Source organism: Gadus chalcogrammus, chromosome 16 (assembly GCF_026213295.1).
Source record: "Gadus chalcogrammus isolate NIFS_2021 chromosome 16, NIFS_Gcha_1.0, whole genome shotgun sequence".
NCBI lineage: Eukaryota > Metazoa > Chordata > Actinopteri > Gadiformes > Gadidae > Gadus > Gadus chalcogrammus.
The window spans coordinates 13,806,602-13,826,914 of NC_079427.1; the positions used below are offsets into that span (position 1 = coordinate 13,806,602).

A 20,313-nucleotide genomic window follows, 5' to 3' on the forward strand; every position below is an offset into this window, starting at 1 on the left:
CAGCACACACAGTGGCACCCTCATGACGTGCTGGTCCTGTAATATAAAGTGAAATGGGAGTCTTATGCTTTCTAGCCTCCCTAAGGGAGGATGAGGGTAGGAGCAAATTCTCCTAAGTTTAGGGCTACTCAAATTGAAGCTACGGGTGTTGGTTGAGAAACTGTGTTCCTTAACTTTTCCTGGACTCTGTTTAAGAGACATGAATCGTCTGCTGCAGGCCAAGAGGCTGAGCGGCTATGGAGAGTCGACTCTGACACCATTCCTGAACCACCATATTGTTGGCGGAACACAGTCTTTTGCCTGCTCCCCATAATTGCCAATTAGAGAGACTTTACTTGCTGTCCCAGACTCGTGTTTGTTTTTATGGGATCCTGAAGGCAAGGATGACAAAATGTTGAGTAAATGAGCAGGAATTTTACGAGAGCCTGATTTCTCTTGTGTCATGAACAGTCACATGCTAACCAGCTCTTTTCTATCCCCCTAAAGACCAGACAGCCTTTGATGGAGTGAGTCACAACTATTCTTTGTGCGTATGCTCGTGTGTGTGTGTGTGTGTGTGTGTGTGTGTGTGTGTGTGTATTGGCACACTGTGAAATCTCCCATCTCCTGTTGCTTAACAACTAAGTTGTATTTTTCCACAGTTATCAATTTAGAGTCACATCTTCTGATCTGAACAAAGCGGTGGACTAATTCCACAGCATGCAAAAAACATGCACCCATCTACATCAAGATAAAGAAGCAGGGCCTGAAAGCATGGTTACCAGATGTTTGATGTTTTTTCATGCCTCATTCCGCCATGAGGCCATCTAGCTTCACAAACGGAGTGCACCCTAGCGCTTAAAATAGATGGCCAATTAATCATCTCGAGCTTCAACTATTTCACCACTTGGACCACAACTGCTTTTGGGTCCCGTTTGAGGGACAATTCGAGGCCAGGGAGAAGCACGATGGTGGCTGTAAAACGGGGCTGGAGTTTTTGGCACGTAACCTTTCTGGGCTTAATGGAATTCATCAATTGTGTATCTGGGGCCCAGGGCTTGCCCTGCAACAAATGTTGAGTGTTCAGATGTGTTGTATACATATATAATTAGATTTAGAGATTTCCAGTCACTTACAGTAAGCTACCATGAAAGTAACGGTCACATGATGTACTTTCTGTAAATGTGTGTGGGAAAACTCGAACATAAAATATGTCTCCGGAATGTTGCAGTTTGGACAGAGAGGAGGCAGTCCCCATATTTTGTGGGGAAAAATGCAATAGTAAGTGTAAACTGTTTGTCAGGATTGTCGTGTGTTTGGTCTAATTGCTAAACAACTCCACCAGCGCGTACCCCATCTGTTTACAGCAGGAGAGGAGCGTGTGAGGGCAGCTTGCACACACACTGTGAAGGTCAAACGCCACCTGCACCCTGTGACAGGTCAACCTTAAACCTTTTTGTACAAAAGGGACATTTAAAGTGGTACCTCTACAATTATACAAATCACTATATATGCCGAATGAGATAACAAAAAGGTGATGGAGCCTATGGCCCACTGATGAAAGTACCTGCAATTTATGAATGTTACGAAATGGGTGTCGGTGGTGACACTTTTTGTATTTCTGGGAAACATTACCACTTATCGCCAAAGGTGTCGCCAAAAACAATAAAACATATTTCTAAGATTACTAAATTAAAGACTTTTAAAATTACAGATAAAGCCTTTTAAAAGTATGTTTAAAGACTGGGTTCACTATGTTGCACACAACTTTAATTTTACTTTTTTTGGAAATGCATACCCAAATGTGGGTTGCAAAATGTTAATGTTGCATAAAGGTCATTGCATAATGGATGATTGAGCAACCATTACGGTTGCACATTTGCTTAAAGACGTCTTTCTAGTATTTTCAAGGAAATATTTGTAACCTTTTTTAACCGTTGAAACTCCTCTGTCAAAAGAGTGGAGTTATACTTCAAAAAAAGGTTCAACTATTTCAATAGAAGGGCATTTCCAAGAAATGGGGATCAGATAAATACTTTGTGACATTGGTGTAGGTGTAGGAGCTCACATCGAAGCCAGGGATGGGGCCTAATGCGAACAGACTTTGGCATAAACAATATAGAGGAGTTAATGCACTTTCCCATCATAACCTAATGTGATTTCAGAGATGGATAGAGGGAGGGAAAGAAAGCAACAAAAAAAAATGGCTCTGCGGGATTAGTCTCACTTACTGTCTACTTCAGTAGCCTCTGTGTCTGTAGTGGTGATCCTGGAGAAGATTTTATTTTCTTGGCCAAAGCTGGTCTGTCAGCAGTAGTAGCCTACCCCTACACAACCTCTTACATGACCACAGGCTTTATGCTCGGAGGGGTCGGCCAAGCAGCCGTGGTGAAGGCCTAAGAATAGAGACTCCGTCCCAGCACTGCTGGATGACTGGATATCCAGCCCATTGTGTGCCTTCAGGTCGTCTCTCTTAGTCGGCCACTGGGCTGACTCCGGTTTGACCATTCTGGTTTGAGAATCCACCACTACAACCCCACCACCACCACCACCAACAGCTCCACTCCTGCTATTCCTGGCTCCAGGCTTCCAACATGGAAATCTAAATGTTGCCAGGGGCTGTCCGAACAAATGCCCCTCTCAAAACCAGACTAGCTCTCTTTCCTCCACTGTGTCCTTCTTTTTGCTACCCCCCCCCCCCCCCCCCCCCCCGCAACCAGTTTATCACCGTGTGGCGCTGAATGGTCTCCCTTCATGTTGGGAGAGTTTATGACCCCGCGTTCGCAGACTGGGTGGGGGAGGGGGGGGGGAGGTGGGGCTGTTGGATGGGAATCTCCATCAAAGGTTCTCTCAGACACTACAGTCACCTCTGCTTGTTTTGGGGTGCACTGGTCATGTTCAAAAGAGCCAATTATAACCCACTAGTGGTTAGCGTACCCCCCCCCCCCCGATTACACCTTGGTGTGTGTGCGGTACCTTTTTAAAAGGACCCCAAAATCCTTAACTCACCTTACTTCCCCACAGGAAGGGGCAACTTCACCTCAGGAAACGGACTCTTCCATTGATAAATACAAGCCCTCAGTCCTACGTGGAATGTGTGTGGAGAGGGGGACAGGTTGTAAAATGAGTTGGTATTTGGCTATAAATAGGCCAGCTCTTTATGAAAAAGTAAGTTTCACTTTTAGATATTCAGCATTGAATAGTGCCATTGATGTGTCCTTAATTTTCCCCCCAAGTAGCCCTAGTTTTTCTTCAAACTCACACGGTCTATACACTCTGTTGACTATTTTTAGTTTTAGACAGGACGATAGAAAGCATATTGTCCATTATTGGTAGGGGCTATGTTGCCACTGCTAGTTGTATCATTGCATCATTCATGCTGATTGAAGGAGGTGGCGCCCTTTTTGACTTCATGAATGAACAGGGTCTCTGGCAGAGTCGGGCGGATGGCACCAGTCCCACTGTGATGTCACGCCATGGGGATGATGAGGAGAAGAGAGAGAGAGAGAGAGAGAGAGAGAGAGAGAGAGAGAGAACAGCTCGATGAAAACTTCCCATTCATCGCTCTATATCTCTCCCCCTCCCTCCCTTCCTCCCTCTCAAATGTCTTGCTCCTTGCCTTCCGCTGCTCAGCCTCTCCAGCACTCTCATCCTGTGATGGGATCGTATTACATGCCGATGAGTCATCCATCCCCCCTCTGTATTCGTTCACCCCTCACCCAACCCACTACTTTACCTTGTTGTGCTCCACCCAACGCATGCTGTCCCATCACCCCCCACGTTGCTACGGACCTCTGCCCCAACCGCAAAAAATCCCAATTTCACGCCCTCGCTCTGGCTCGCAGGCAAAGCAGACTAGCTGGCCTTGTTCATGTGTGTGTCTGTGTCTTTGTGTCGGTGTCAGTCTTAATGGCTTGTTCATGGACGCCCTGGCTGGAGCTAGCTATGCTATTCACCCCAGGACTGGTGGAGGTGTAATGGGCAGGGCACAAAGGCCTGGTGATATTTCAGAAAGTTGACATCCCAATTGGATTCAATAAGATTCATGAGGAAACCTCATTAAACTGATACCCACAAACAATACAAACCTTCAGGAAACTCATATTTTAGTGTGGACAGAGAGAGCCAAACAAAACATAAAAAACGGTAGATAGCTATAGAATACAGGCAATGCAATTACATGCTTTGTATTGATGTAGCTATGGTATCGTCATCAGAAAGCATGCTTTTGTTGCCCAGCGGCACTAGGCTTATGTCAGTGGATATCTCCAGAGACTTGATAGCTCTCAACTCCTCTTGTCCATTACTCATACAGTGACATCAGGGGAGTAGCCAATCAATAGCTTTTACTGGACTGCTAGGCTACACATCACTCACACTTCATGAATGCGTCTTGATGGACTTGATATTCCCACACACGCCACCTCATCATCATCTATTGGTTTATATTCTATCCAATAGTACATTCCTGGCTGAAGACATGCCTTCCAAGTTCTCTTTAATATTTGAGTTAAAGAGGGCTGGAGGTCCCTCTACTCTACTCACCAACGATGCCTTTTTAAAACCAACTCCGATACGATCAATCAACTGCTCCCCCATCATGGTTATCTATTCCACTTGTTACTGATAGGATTCAGGACGGATTCGGACCATCAGAGGAATACGATCCTGTTGGTTTGTAACATGCACATTATGCCTGTATGGTAATATTCCCTACAAGTTTACAATAAAGGACTGCTATCAGCATCATCTTCATTATCTCATGTGATGCTTGATTGAGCCTTGATGAGGTGCAAGTTTGCTATTAATGTTATTGAAATGAAACTTCATACGTTCACAAGGTCACGGCATGCAGCTATAAACGCAACGATGAGGACGTTATTTTTACCCTCTCCTGCTTCTTTCATGAGCTAAATGCCTCGGCGTCTTTCTGAAGACGGACTGATTTGGTTTCCATGTCGTCTTGGATGGCTCATGCGGATGCTAATTGCTGAAACCCCAAACGACCGTCTTAGAGCTAATAGGGTTTCACAGCCTAGAATTCCCCATCAGGACTTCAGCTGCGCCTGGATCACCAGATTTACCGCTGGGCTCCCTCTATGAATGCTCTATACTAATGGATGCACACTGTACATCAGCATTTGCAGATAAGCTTTGTTTTTTTTCAATCATTGATGAAAACGTGCCGATATAGTTCGCTTCCTTCCGACATTACTTTGTGTTGTGCTGTCAATGATCATCCTTTTTTAAATCAAATCCCAATTGAAAGGAATGACTTGGTATGCCTCTGAGGCCGCGGCATTGCTCTTAGTGTTCCAGCTTCACGCGGGGCTGTATGGCGTTAAGTGACTTTGATTGTGGATTTAGTGCTGATGCCGGTTGACGTCTGAGTGGAGGCTTGAACGCTGTGACATGGCTGCTGGAAACAGACGGGAGGGAGGGAAGGACAAGTATCGGGGGGGTGGGGATAATGGCGAAAAAGGTGCAGTCATCTACCCCTCCCATAAACACACACACTCCCACTCTCACCACCTGATACATGTGAAGCGATCCGCCACATTTTGGCCTTCACATCAAAGCTCAGACTGTCTGAGCCCCGTCCCCATCTCGGTTTGCAACACTCAGGGTTTATTTTGGTTCTCCTTCTCTCATTCTTCTTGAGCAATGGAACATCAGTTTAAAGAGAGCCGTTGGTGAGAACAATCAGAGGGCCTCGCTGAGCATTACCGTTCAGGCCAACCTGACACGTGGGCGTGTTCTTTTGGTGGCTGTCACGTGCACAAAGGATGGTTATTTTAGGTTGAGTTTCTGATGTTACACACACACACACACACACACACGCACTGCACACACACACCGGCCACAGACTTCCTTCGGGTCTTCCAACCCATCTTTATATCTAAACATAGCGAATAAGCATACTACTGAACGCCCGCTGTTCTGATATACGATGCCAGGTGAAGCAAAAGGACCCGAGTAGGCAGGAACGGCACGTCAGACTTGTTGTCGGTCGTGTCGTCAAACCGCAGAGCGGCAAAAGGCATGTTGTCGGTCTCCTGTTTAGGCTGTCTGCTGGCGAGAGAGGGGGGAGCAAAAGAAGGAACGGCCAGGGAGATATTGGTCACGTGGTCAACCCGAAAAAACACAAGAGTAGGGACAGCTGCTGTGCATTCTTGGAAGAGGTCGGGCCGTCGGGGAAGGGTGAAACACGGCGTGGTGTGTAGCTCCCACGCTGCCACTGGTCGACCTCACCGCCGTCTGCCCCCTGATGCCAGGACCTCTGTGGGGCGTGGGGGGGGGACGGGGGACGACACACAAGGGCTGCTGCTGCTAGAGCAGTGGTGAGCCCTGGGCTTCCTTATCACGAGCTTGTCGGCAAGTCTCTGATGCCTTTTCTTTTTTGGGATGTCCCTATTTAATTGATTTTGTATTGATTTAATTAGGTTACTTTTTGCATGCAGTGCATTAGAGTGCAGGGCCTGACACTGAATTCGAATCGGTCTAAGGAGGGTATCAGTCTTTAAGGTTAACAATCTAAGTATTTCAGACTTTAAGGGTATCAGTCTAAGCCGTTTCAGTCTTTAAGGGTATCAGTCTAAGGGTTTCAGTGGGTATCAGTCTAAGGGTTTCAGTCTTTAAGGGTATCAGTCTAAGGGTTTCAGTGGGTATCAATCTAAGGGTTTTAGTCTTTAAGGGTATCAATCTGAGGGTTTCAGTCTTTAAGGGTATCAGTCTAAGGGTTTCAGTCTTGGCTGCCTTCTGAGGGCCAAGTGGGCCCTGTCATAGTATCACGCTAAAAACATTGTGACGTGAGCGGATCAACGCGATCGCTTTTCCTGCAATTGAATGAAGCAAGCAATCTATATATTCCTCATTTGACCAAGCAGTGGTCAGCTATTCATTTGTCAATCTATTAATTGATTCAGCTATTTTGACCAAGCAGTGGTCAGCTATTCATTTGTCAATCTATTAATTGATTCAGCTATTCTTGTGACATTGGCTAATGAGACGGGGGTCTTCCCCTACTGCCCAATCTACTCTGACTACACCCCCCCCCCCCCCCCCCCCCCCCCCGCCCCCCAGTGTCTGGTCCCTCTAATTTCATCAGCAGCAAGCCAGCAGTCCCTGTTTAAAGTCATCAAAGGAGTGTGTGTGTGTGTGTGTGTGTGTGTGTGTCCCATTGAGAACAGAGAGGGCAGTGTGTCTGCCCCCCCGAGGCCCATCGGGGCACCCACCCACCCAACCACTCGTCCATCTTTCCCAGTCCACCCAATCCAGAACAGCCCCCCGCTGACATCATCACCTCATCCCGTGACCCCTGGCTCCCCTAGTGTTTGACCCCTGGTGGTGACAGTGGAGCCACTGTGTGCCCTGGCCCAACATAGCAGGGGGCGCTGGCAGAGGTCATAGTGTGGCATCTCCTGCCCCCCACCCCCCTTTTTTTTCCCACCCAGGGTGTGTGTGGTTGATGTCAAAAACGAGGTCCTATAATTTGAGCTGTTTTTCGTTTGGTTTCCCAGTATAATAGAGATGAAGGTTTAACTCGGCGCATCATGCAGAAAGTCATTTTATTGAATTTCACCTCAGTGACTGTGACTGTGTTTGGGCCTTGTGCATGTGAAGGGAATGGATCCCTCAATCTGCCCGGCTGCTCTTCTAATCAATTACATCGGATGCTGACACATTGTCTGTCTAGACGGCATGTAATCAAAAAGCCCAGTTGTTGATCATGAGCAACTTTTCCTTGATTGTTTGTGTTTGTCTGTGTGTGTGTATGTGTACGTGTTTGGGTGTGTAACTGTTTTTATTACATCTTTGTATACACAGCCACATGCACTCGAAACCTCTTTTATCACTCAATTTAATGTATTCCAAAAAAAATGAATGTTTGCCATTTTCCATTACCAAGTACCCGTGATGGATCACTCGAATAATATTAGCATCAAGAAAATGACCAGTTCTATTTGTCTCTCTCTCTCTCTGTCTTTGTGTGTTTTTGTTTCTCTGGTTTGGGTTGGGCAGATCTGGAGTGCGGAGATGTCCCTCTGCTAACCCCAGGAAGCAAAGAGATGATGTCTCAGGCTCTTAAGGCCACGTTTAGCGGCTTCACCAAGGAACAGCAGCGACTTGGCATTCCCAAAGGTAAGCTCGAGGGACACCTGTTCAAGTCTAAATGTCTCTTTCGCTCATTCCTTCATTTAGTTCTCAATAGACAAAAATAAAACTGACGTGAATTAATAGACTTCTGTCGACTTGTCGGTTAACGTATAACGCAAGCATGACTTGGGAGGATCCATTTGAAGGCAGCAGACACCCACTCATTGCAAAATGTAGCCTTACATTACAGACGTTTAAACCGAGGCCGACAGACTGGGAGATACCGAGAACGCAGACAGACGGTGGAAGTAATGAGATGTGTCCCTAAAGTGAGGCTGACCGCAGGTCCTCCCTTAGCTGTTTAGAAATAGCATTCACTGTAGCTGTAAAACTATAAGTCATGCCTTTCGCTGTGTTTACATTTACAATGGTCTTTATGTTACCTTTGAAAGAAGTTGCATGAGTCTAAGTCATATGGTCGCTGCACACCGAAGACTTTGGGATATGTCACATCAATTGTCGTAAATTGTCCACAGCATTTTATAGAGCTTTAGAGATGGTGACCAAAGCATGTGAGCTTAAAAACTGAGTGAACATATAGGCTACAATCTGACATTTGGTGGGTAACGGCACAGTGAGTGAACACACTCCAATGACAAAGCAAGCCCACAGGTTTTGTGTCGCTTTGTGTCATTTCAGTATTGGGTGATTCATAAAGTGTTGAAGGTAAATTGACTAGGCCTACAGACTGCTTGGTATGACTAGCATTGGGTTCATAACTTTCATAACATTCTTATTCTTCATCATGACGAATATTTCACCAAGGCCTCAAGTTTTAAGATGTGTGTATCCATCCATATGTTTCTTTATTACATTTTATTTTTAATGAACCAGACATTCCTTCTCTGCTCCATGTGTAGACCCCAGACAGTGGACAGACAGCCATGTTGCAGAGTGGCTGACGTGGACGGTGAACGAGTTCAGCCTGAAGAACGTGGACTACCACAAGTTCCGTATGAACGGGGCCATCCTGTGCGCTCTGGGCAAGGAGCGCTTCCTGGACCTGGCCCCCGACTTTGTGGGCGACATCCTCTGGGAACATTTAGAGATGCTCCAGAAAGGTGAGCGGAGGGTTCCGTAGCACCAGGATTACTTTTTCTGGGGGCAGTTTCAGGTTCTATGGTTTGTGGACCTGTTTTTAGCATTGCTAGACGCATTGGATGATAAATACCAAGTTGCTCTACATGGTGTTATATTAGTTATTTTTGATTTGACTTTCTCCTGCGGGTTTAAGGGAAGATCTCTCCAGCCGTATAGTCAACCGATGAAGAGCGCATTGTGAACAGTAACAGGAGCCATAGAGGAAAATACAATTTAGCTGTGCTCATACATATTTGATCATGTGGATGCAGTTACATATTATATCAAAATCAATGAGGTGGTCGCTTACGTGCATTCTTATTTATTTTTCACAGAGGAAACAAAGCATTTCCCTGTCATCGGTCTGTCCTCCAACTTCCAGGAATCCAGATATACCTCAGACTACTTTGTCAGTAAGTACTTTGATTTCATTAAAGCACTTGTCTTAAGAAAATCAACTCAATGCCCAAACTGCAAATGTGAATTCAAAGTTCAAGCAGAAGAAGCTAATGTAAGCCAACGGCGCCAACCTAATAGTTAGGCTAGGGATCGACAGCACACTACACCATGACACTCAATACATACTCTCCCTCCCTTCGTATAGGCTATGGTATTGAGCACGCTCAGTGTGTCCCTCCATCAGAATACTCGGAGCCGGGTTTCATCACAGAGTCCTACCAGACGCTCCACCCAATCAGCTCGGAGGACTTGATCTCCCTCAAATACGAGAGCGAGTATCCCAACGTCATCCTGCGCGACGCCACCCTCAACTCCATGCAGACCGAATACTTCTCCGTGAAGCAGGAAGTGGTCTCTCCCGACAACATGTGTGTGGGGCGCATCAGCCGAGGTGAGGGCTCTCTTCTAATACACACATAGGTCCGTTCATGTGCTGTTGAAGCAATGCTGTGGATGCTGCATGTAACTCGTTTAGTATGCGTGTCATTCACGCTAATGGAGCAGTGTGTAGGAATTAGGGGCACCTTGTGGTGAGGTTGCAGATTGAAAGGGGCCGAGGGGGAATACCCCCCCCCCCCCCAGTTTGCTTTTGCCTCACAACGAGGTAGGGGAAGTTTTGCGGGCCTGTACTGGCCTATAAGGTGCCAGTATGTAGTTACAAAATGATGTCAACCTCTCAGCGGCATCTAGTAGCCAAGTTTCAAGTGATGTGGTTCGTCATAGATTGATAAATTGTATTTAGTTGTTTAGTCTATGAAACTATAGTCAATGGCTTAAAGTAAGATAGGGATTGATATGGCTATTGTAGAAACATGGCTGTGCAAACTTGCTACCACCGTGAAACTTCCTATGTAGATATAAAATCGTATACACTAATAAAACATACGCATAAAACTGCCAAGTCCCCTACGTTAAATGTCACTCAGTTATACACGATGCGATTATTGTTTGGTGTTACGAGTTAGCCAAAATATTCTCAATGCTTGCCTGTGTGCATCTCTGCTTCAGTCTGTAGGCTGGTTTATGTGCATTCACATGCACATCCCCTGTGCAAACCAAGGCTGCTGATTTTATCAAAATATTGGATTAGCTATCACTTTTGGTGTGATAAGAAAAAAACTAAAACATGGTTGCCTTGTGGTTCCCACCGCATGCACTCTAGCTTGCATTAGCAAAACGAAAAAGAACACCATTGTTTACGTCAGATAGAGAAAAGCCACAGTGTGTTCACTTCTTGGGTTGTGCTCTCTTGGTGGTGTAACCTCAGCAAGACGTTGTGAGCGTGTCCTCATGAGATGCTGGCCGTCTGCTCTGCCAAACGCATTGCATTGTTTGCTTTCCCACTAAGGGCTTTAAAGAGGAATTAGGAGCAAGGTTTACATTAATAACCATAAGGCTGGGATTTTTCTGCCCCTCCAATCCCACAGCTGAGCAAATGAACGGAGAGTATCATGTTGTCGTAGCATACACGACTCCTAACAACGCACTCTTAACGCACGCCTTAGGACAAGTATTCACGATGACCAATGGCTGTGAACTGTTCATCCCGACTCATTTTATGATTTGGGACTTGTTGTGTTTCTCAGAACGTGGGAAAGTATTTGTAGTTCTGCTTGATGCCCACATCTGGCATCCATTTAGGTAATTGAAGATCACTCTATTATCTGCAATTCATTAATGACACTCAATTGAAAGACTGGCCTTATCGTTCCCAAGGCCCTGAAATAGCTGGGCCCTTTGAGAGATTGTCCTGCATTTAGATGCAAGAGTCAAACGGCAGCTGTGGAAAAAAATGAAGTGTCGTATGGTGAGAGATTTATCGAGAGCAAGCTCTTCACGGTTGTGCTACAAAGGCACATTCATTACCATGAATCTCACGTCGGCAATTCCACAAATAATTCCTCAAATTTAGGCTTGGCGTTTGAAATGTGAAAAAGTCTCAAATCCTCCCAAATATCTATAAGGAAAGTATAGCAGCACAACCTTTCTCCTCTTCTGACCGCCGTCCCCCCCCCCCCCCCCCCCTGCCGCTCACCCACAGGCAAGCTGGGCGGCCAGGACTCCTTCGAGAGCATCGACAGCCTGGAGAGCTGTGACCGGCTCACCCACTCCTGGAGCAGCCAGTCGTCCTTCAGCAGCCTGCAGCGGGTGCCCTCCTACGACAGCTTTGAGTCGGAGGACTACCCCAGCGCCCTGCACGGCCACAAGCCCAAGGGCACCTTCAAGGACTACGTGAGGGAGCGCTCGGAGCTCAACAAGGACAAGCCCGTCATCCCCGCCGCCGCGCTCGCCGGATACACAGGTGAGGGTCTGGCAGGTGGCGGTCGCCATGACTCTTCCGGGGGTTGACTTGGATGGGGGGGAGGGTTAAGCCTTGTGGTCCCTCTTGAAGATCATTTCAAACACACATGATTTTTCAAAACACAAATTATCAGGTGCTTGTCCCCACAATGACAATGTGCGCTATGCACAATGTCAATGTGTCACACACATTGTCAATGTGTCAGTGTTGTGGCGTCGACCCGACTGATGGTGTGTATATTGAAGCTTACCTTTAGTCTGTTGGCCTTTACGCTACAACAGCTTCCACCGCATTCTCTGAACTCGACCGCCTTTATTACAAGTCAACACAACACCTTTTATTTGACTCTAGGTCGACCTGCATATAGAGCAAAACCCAACAAAGTTATGTTCGCTCTTTTTTTTTTTTTCTCTGACGCCTTCATCGCTCATCACCCCCTCCTCCTCCCCCCCTCCCCCTCTGTGTTATCTTCAGCCCACACCCCGACCTATTTAAAAAAAAAACAAAAAAACAGGGTTGTCTTGGCAACATCAGCGTGCAGCAGCCGTTGCTTTTAACCGTGTGCACGAACCCGGAGTGCATATCTGTTCATCTCTCGAAGGCCTCTTTCTGCACTTCTGAAAGAGCCAAAATCTGGCACCCGCCCCCGTCCCCCACCCGTTCTCACCGTTTTCTAGGAGATGATGATTATATAAGAAAAATAAATCTGCATGGAGGAGATGATGAAGACTTATACTATTTTCTCGTGTTCTACAATGTGCAATGAGGAAACAACCCTGTATGAATCCATTTTTGTAACTCGCCTTTCAACATCTTAAGTAAATGTACAGGGTTTCAGTATTTCTTAAGTCCCTCGACTCACCTAAGCATTTACATTCACGACTCATAAAGTCAGTGGATGAGTAGGCTAGACCGGCTCAAGAAAGCAGGCCGCTACCCTTCTGTAACATCTAAAACCACCACCACCACCACCACAAGAAATAATAGCTTTTAACGTGGGCCTTTAAAGATGGCTAAGCTTCCTGTAACCTGTTCTGGGGGCTGTCAGGCAGCCACTTGCAGCGGGGACAGGGGTGTGATAACACATGCAGAGCGAGAGAGAGAGAGAGAGAGAGAGAGAGATGGAGAATCAGAGCGACACGAATAGATAAGTGGAGCTGCTGTTGACACCTCTTGAGGTTTTGGCTAGTCATCCAAACGTATCTTCATCGCTGCTCCGGCCCAGAGATGAAACCGATTGGTTTTTGTTAGGCTTTATGTGTGTGTGTGCACATTACAGTTTATTCTTGCAGCGCTGCAGACATTTGACGGCGCTACAGCGAGCGAGCCATTCCCCTCACATTTGGTGTGGCTTGATGCTGTTGGGCCACACTATAGACTATCAATGGACAATGGGGCCTCTTGGAATATTTTTGGAAACTTTTTTTATTTGGGGGGTCGGGGGCGGAGGGGCGCATACATTCTGCACTGAGTGGCTTGTAGTCGGCCTGGGTTTGTTGGGGTGGGTTACTACCCCGGCCTGGGGTAGTAAATGGCCACTGTATCGCCCTTATGTGGGCCCACTGTTGGAGCTGCAGGCTTTCTGGAATGTTCATCAGTCCGTCTGAAAGAATCCCAGTGTTGAGGCGGCACCCCATTCAGCCACGTTGGAATGGCTTCCCCACACCATTTCCCCTTATAATGTTAATGTACCCTTTAGTAGAAACTGGGTTTTTATTTTTTAACGGAATTTGTAGCTTCAGTTAAAGAAAGAAGCGGTTGAAGAAGCGTGTGTCTTTCGGGTAGCTGCTTGTTCTCGCTGTGCGTTTTGCCACATGTGTTCTGCGTGCTGCAGCAGGTGTGGGTTCTACGCACATGTTAAAAAAAGAAAAAAGGTTTGGTTTGTGTATGTACTGAAACCCCCAAGATCAAAGGGAACCACAGAAATCTAGTGCAGGCAAAAGCGCCTTTTTTTTTTTCTTCTTCTGACTTAACCTCATTTTTCCATGACGTATTATTGGTATTTTATCTAAGGTGAAAAGTAATATCAGTTAAAGTAAATTTCACTATGTTTCCATTAACTACACTTCCAGTATAATCTCAAATGATAGTTTGTGGTTTATTTTAATACACCAAAGGAATTCAGTTGCCTGATACCACTAGTTAGTTGTTCACTGCATGGAGGAAAAAAAAGTATTTTCCATTGAGTGAAAAAGAAAGTGTACTTAAATTAAATGCTTTCATTATAGACACACACACACACACACACACACACACACACACACACACACACACACACACACACACACACACACACACACACACACACACACACACACACACACACACACACACACACACACACACACACACACAGTGTGATACAGACACACACAGTCTCACTCACGCACACACACACAGTCTGACACACACAGTCTGATACACACACACACACGCACACACAGTCTGATACACACACAAACACGCACACACAGTCTGACACACACACAGTCTGATAAACACACACAGTCTGACACACACACAGTCTGATAAACACACACAGAGTCTGACACACAGTCCAATACAAACACAAACACACACTCGGTCTGATACACACACAGTCTGACACACACACAGTCTGACACACACACACAGCCTAACATGACGTCCTTCAAGGTCTGTTATAAAATCGCCATGCAGCGCTGCCCATTTTTATTTTGAACCCAAATGATTTCACCCGCGAGGAACGCATAGAGAAACTGAAATATTCTGTAGGCTGTTCACACGCTATGCATGACAACTGGCAAACAAAGGCCCCTTATGACTTAGATGGGACCCGATTTGTGAGGATGTCCACTCTCGGAGCTGCGCTGTCTGGAAGTGTGAGACTCACTGCGCTCTGTGAGTCTCCTCGGATACAGGGGGAATCATGTCAGAATTAAGATGCAAAGCTGTTGGAACACAGGAACCCCTTGTTGTCTAAACTTAGACAAGCTTAAGAGCCATATGTCACATGTATATGTGTGTGTACATATATAGATATATAGATATATAGATATAGATATATAGATATATACAGAATATATATGTTCCAGTTAGAATCCTCACCCCTTCCCTGCTATCACGCAAAGCTGCTCCAACCAGCTTGTTGCTACTGTAGTGGAACCCTGTATCAACCAACACCATCCCTGACTCCATGCCAAAGGCTTCCTACCCCCCCATCCTAACCCCCTACCGTCTCCCCCCTGGGCTCCACAGGCAGCGGTCCCATCCAGCTGTGGCAGTTTCTCCTGGAGCTCCTGACGGACAAGTCCTGCCAGTCCTTCATCAGTTGGACGGGCGACGGCTGGGAGTTCAAGCTCTCCGACCCTGATGAGGTGAGAGGTCACACCCCCCACGGGCCATTGCCACATGCCACGCGGGAGGTCCTAAGCAGTAGGCCAGATGAGCCTGCATGTCTATCTGTCTGTTTGCCCTGTCGGTTGCATTTTATGTGTTTGTTTTACTCCTAATGTTTTGGCATCCGGTAACTGGGGGGTTTTGTTCAGTTTTGTAATGTCACCAAGGGGTTTCTAACTTTTTTTAGCCACATCATAGATGGGGTGGGATGGGATGAATAAAACCATTGTCAATCCTCCTCATTTTTAAATGTCCCATTCGTTGTTGTTCCTGACGTTTTTGTCCAGTTATCCAACTCTGGTGCGTCCCCATTGCAACATGATCTTTTGACACCCAGCCAATGTCCCTCATTCATTAATTTATCGCCCGCAACTTCAGAAATACAGAACTATTCAAATCGTTTTTTTGCCACCTCCAGGTTGCCCGGAGGTGGGGCAAGAGGAAAAACAAGCCCAAGATGAACTACGAGAAGCTGAGCCGGGGCCTGCGCTACTACTACGACAAGAACATCATCCACAAGACGTCGGGCAAGCGCTACGTGTACCGCTTCGTGTGTGACTTAAAGAGCCTGCTGGGGTACAGCCCTGAAGAGCTGCACGCCATGTTGGACGTTAAGCCAGACGCTGACGAGTGAAAGCAGGCGCCGGCCAAGGTGACGAGGGAAGGAAGGAAGGAAGGAAGGAAGGAAGGAAGGAAGGAAGGAAGGAAGGACGAAAAAGAAGGAAATGTAACGTTGAGGAACATATAGGACTCGAAACTGTGGACTCGAAAATGAGATTTTAAGTGTCTGGTGGAGTGGGTCATTTTGATTTAATTTTTTTAGAGGGGAGGATCTCAACATTTTTTTATGACTAACTGTGGGCTTTCTCATAATAGAGCTCCCGTCCTACAGTGTTTTCCACGCAAGCACATGGCGAAAGTACAAAAATTCATAATCTGGTGTGTGTGTGTGTGTGTGTGTGTGTGTGTGTGTGTGTGTGTGTGTGTGTGTGTGTGTGTGTGTGTGTGTGTGTGTGTGTGTGTGTGTGTGTGTGTGTGTGTGTGTGTGTGTGTGTGTGCCGGTGAGTAGGTGGTATATGCAGATGTGAACTTTGCTGTGCAAGGCCAATGCAACGCTACCTGCTAAAGTAGAGGTTTCTCTTTTACCCTCGTGTCATAGTAGCACAAGAAAATTAACGGCCAAGATAGTGCAACGGAGCTACCATTGGTTGACCGTAGTATTCCCGCTATGGAAATCTGCTATGGAAAAACAAAAGGAAGAACATGTCACATTCCCACAACGCTTCTAGTCATGCAATGACTGCAAGGGTAGAGCTCTCAGCTAGGACCAAAAAGTGTTTTTGTTTTCTATTTTCCATTGTTTGAGAAGCATTTACTTGTGCCAGTATTATATTGTAGTCAAAAAACCTTCCTATTGTGCATTTTATCGAGCATACATTGGTTCAGCTGTATTTTATATATTTTTATGTTGTAGGGGTTATTTTCTTTTACAATGAAGATCTTGGAGTGTTAACCCTTTTGAGTAATGTCCCTTTTTGTTAAAATTGTTGACAAGCAACTAAAATGAGCCGTCTTGGTTTAAAAGACTAAACTACACTGGCCTGCTAACTGTCGGCTATGGGGGCTTGTTTTTCACTCATACCAGGAGTGTTTCACACAGACGGCTGAAAAATGATCTGAAGCTTTGAAACTGACACCTCGGCAAACGCATACAGACGCCTCATTACAGGTTCATGAATACAGTGACCGAAACCGTGGCAGTTTCACAAACATCAGGTTAGCATTAGCATTAGCTGACAATCTTAAGTTGTGTGCATCTTCAGTATTCTGGCCACTAGGTGCCTAACACGCATATTAATGAGCACAATTTATCACTTCTTTCACTTCAATACTGTCCACATCATGTTCCGTGTAGCTTTGGAACCAATGTGTTCGAACATTGTTTCTAATGCTGTCAAACCACGCCATTTTCTTTTTATAAAGGGTAGTTTAGGGACTGGATTTATTTCTTAAGTAGTTAGTAGTATTATTTGTGTGTGGGCTTGAGGAACTGCTGTAAAGGTCTTAATGTTGAATTTAGGGCAAATGGAGAAAGTAAAAAAACTGATTGTATTTAGAATGAAACATGTATAGGGAAGTTATAATCATCATAAGGAAGGTATCGATGTATGCTGCCAAATGTTTGCCTCATGTGAGTTGTAAATATCACTGGTAGCAATCATCTGCAGAACAAACATAAGTATGGATCTGTATTAATACAGAGGAAGGTGTAGATATAGATGGAGATGGCAAGCGATGGAAAGAAGGCAACCGATTGCGAGATGCAAATGGAGTATGAGAGATTAATTCACTGGTTAGATATCTGAGCAAAATGGCAACATTTTTCTCAAATGTTTCTATTGGGAACAGTGGCACAACACTGGCCTTATGGGAAAAGCCAAAGTCAAGAAATATCTTCTTAGGATACAAATGTTATTGTTTACAGTGGCTGACTGTTACCCATATGGATGAGAAGAGAGTTGGCGTCTGTTTGTCCAGATTGTATTTCAATGCTTTGAGACCCAACTTTTACAAACAAGCAAGAGACAAAGCAGAAATAATAACCAAAACTCACGTGAGGTCTTCAGCAATGGCTGACCGGGCGCCGTATACAAAATAACACAGGAGACCCCAAATGTTTCACTTTCCTTTTTTATATCACACGGCCTCTACTTATCATTATATTTTATTGACATAATACAAAGCACATAGCTTTAGAATGAACGTAAAACACCTTTCCTGGTGTATGTATTACAATTGATTGTAAAAGAAAAAAAATTAACAAAAAAAAGGAGCTATTTACACATTTATGATATTTATTTGCCAACCAGCTTGAGCGTCCCCATTAGTCAGCATTGACATCCAAATGCTGACCTTCACGGGGTATCCTCAGCAGAGCAAGACCTAGTCTTTAACTGGGTCGGTCAAACTCTGCTGGTCGATACCATTTGTGTGCGAAGTCTTATGAAACAAACACTGTTGGCTTGAATTTTTTGTCATTTTCAGGTTATTTTAAATGTCTAAAGAATGTTTTATGCTAGAGCAAACAAAATGTATACATATTGTCTGTCGTTGTCAAAAGCCCTGGAAGCCAGTTGTTCTTCTTTCATTTTTGTTTTCCCAATAAGAAAGGAATGTGTGTACCATTGCTTTAAGGTGAATCCTTATGTAGCTTAAACAGTTAAGAATTTAAATTGAAGAATTTTTCAGGAAAAATAATGACTTAATGAGTGTTATAGATAATAGTTTATTGCACAGTTCTTTACAGTTAACCGACTTCGGCAAATATATATGAATATATATATATATATATATACCAATACATTGTGTCATATGCATATCTAGGAATGGATTCAGTACACAAAGGACATTTGTTTTGGATGTTTGTTTTTGTATGTTTTAACAGTATTTCTGTATTTTTGTTAATGAGCTCATTTTTTTAATGTATTAAGTTCAGAAACATTTGAATATTTTTCAATAATTTATATTTTATAAAATACAAGAGATGCAGACAGCTGGTGCTTTCATGGGAATTTGGAAAAAAAGGTAGTACAAGACAAAAATGTAGCGTTTCTTTTCTGTTCTTTTTATTTTTTATATGTCTAGAAAATAGACCTGTCTGCTAGAGAAAAGGCTATGATGCTGGCCCATCAATGATTTCTGCTGGAAAGTTTTATAAACTAGCTTCTATTTCTAAAATGTACTTCATGTACTTCAAAATGTTACGTTATAAAAAATATATACGTGAACAAAGCTTTCCTAATCCTTCTATATGCATGTGCTTGTTTTGTATCATATTACTTTTACTTCACATCCACTGGAAATACCAGACATATTATGTTTTTTTCTGACAATTACTAAAAAGATAGTTTTGAAAGGCACCTACTTTGAATTTAAACACTGATAGTGTTTTCTGGCAGCAGAACGAAACTGACATTTACAGCTTTGTTCTAATATAACACCCATAGGCATACCTTCTATCAATATTGAAAATACATCTACAAGACACCTAAGCAGTTATTTCAGGACTTAGGTAATTTGTGATCTGCTGCTTATGTATCAAATTAAGAAAGTTACAAATCATACTATAATAATCATATTTGAATAAATATCAGCCCACCCTGCTCAGTCGAAAATGGCCAAGTTCCGCCTTTGAATCACATTTTGGGTCGAGATGTAACGAGCATGTCCCAGGCTCAGTGATAGGGTGACGTCAAGACAGAAACTGCACACTAGGGTTCATTCATGTGCTCCGAGCCCCAGGCTCATATAAATTCCACTGTAGATAGAAAACATATGAACCGTGGAACGCTGCCCTGTACAGCCCAGCTGTTTGGCCCCGATACAGCAGCACTGTGGACAAGCGGGGAGCCCTCTAGGACCAATATAGAATTTCGCAAGGAAAAATATTCAAATTAGACTTGAAAGTATTGTGGCTCAATAAAGTGCCATTAATGAAGATTGCGAGGAATATATTAGCGTAGAATGTCACGTTTGATTTGCGTTTAATCCGATCACAGAACGTTGTGTACAATGCATAACGTGGGTTTGTACACGCAGGAACACCACTGTGCCTCACTTGTTATGAGTTTGTGGATAGATTTTTTATGTGTCTACTAACTTGTCGCTGTGAACCTATATGCAAAAACCATTAACCCATGTACATCCCTTTGCTGGTTTGTGCACATCAAACATAAACACACACGCATAAACACAGACACAAACAGACACAAACACACACACACACACACACACACACACACACACACACACACACACACACACACACACACACACGCATATCTGCGCAAGTCCACCCAGTACTGCACCGAAGTGTAGCTCTGCAGGAGTCACTAGTGTTCTTGAAGGAGGTTAGACTACGGTTGTCCAGGTGTTTCGTCTCTCCCTTCACCTCTCTC

At 44.7% G+C, this 20,313-nt stretch overlaps 1 protein-coding gene across 4 annotated transcripts in view; it reads left to right on the forward strand.

The window, feature by feature from the left end:
* ets1 (v-ets avian erythroblastosis virus E26 oncogene homolog 1) overlaps positions 1 to 20,067 on the forward strand; it is a 37,063-nt gene extending 16,996 nt beyond the window's left edge. For 2 of the 4 annotated variants that reach the window (XM_056610534.1, XM_056610535.1), the window contains exons 4-10: positions 8,002 to 8,121; positions 8,997 to 9,197; positions 9,552 to 9,629; positions 9,821 to 10,066; positions 11,717 to 11,977; positions 15,215 to 15,333; positions 15,774 to 20,066. In XM_056610534.1, the coding sequence (XP_056466509.1) occupies positions 8,002 to 8,121; positions 8,997 to 9,197; positions 9,552 to 9,629; positions 9,821 to 10,066; positions 11,717 to 11,977; positions 15,215 to 15,333; positions 15,774 to 15,989 (1,241 nt within the window). In that variant the 3' untranslated portion in view covers positions 15,990 to 20,066. Of the gene's footprint in view, positions 1 to 8,001; positions 8,122 to 8,996; positions 9,198 to 9,551; positions 9,630 to 9,820; positions 10,067 to 11,716; positions 11,978 to 15,214; positions 15,334 to 15,773 lie in introns of all 4 variants that reach the window. The other 2 variants (XM_056610536.1, XM_056610537.1) reach the window with 2 other exon arrangements.
* The last annotated feature ends 246 nt before the right edge of the window (positions 20,068 to 20,313 follow it).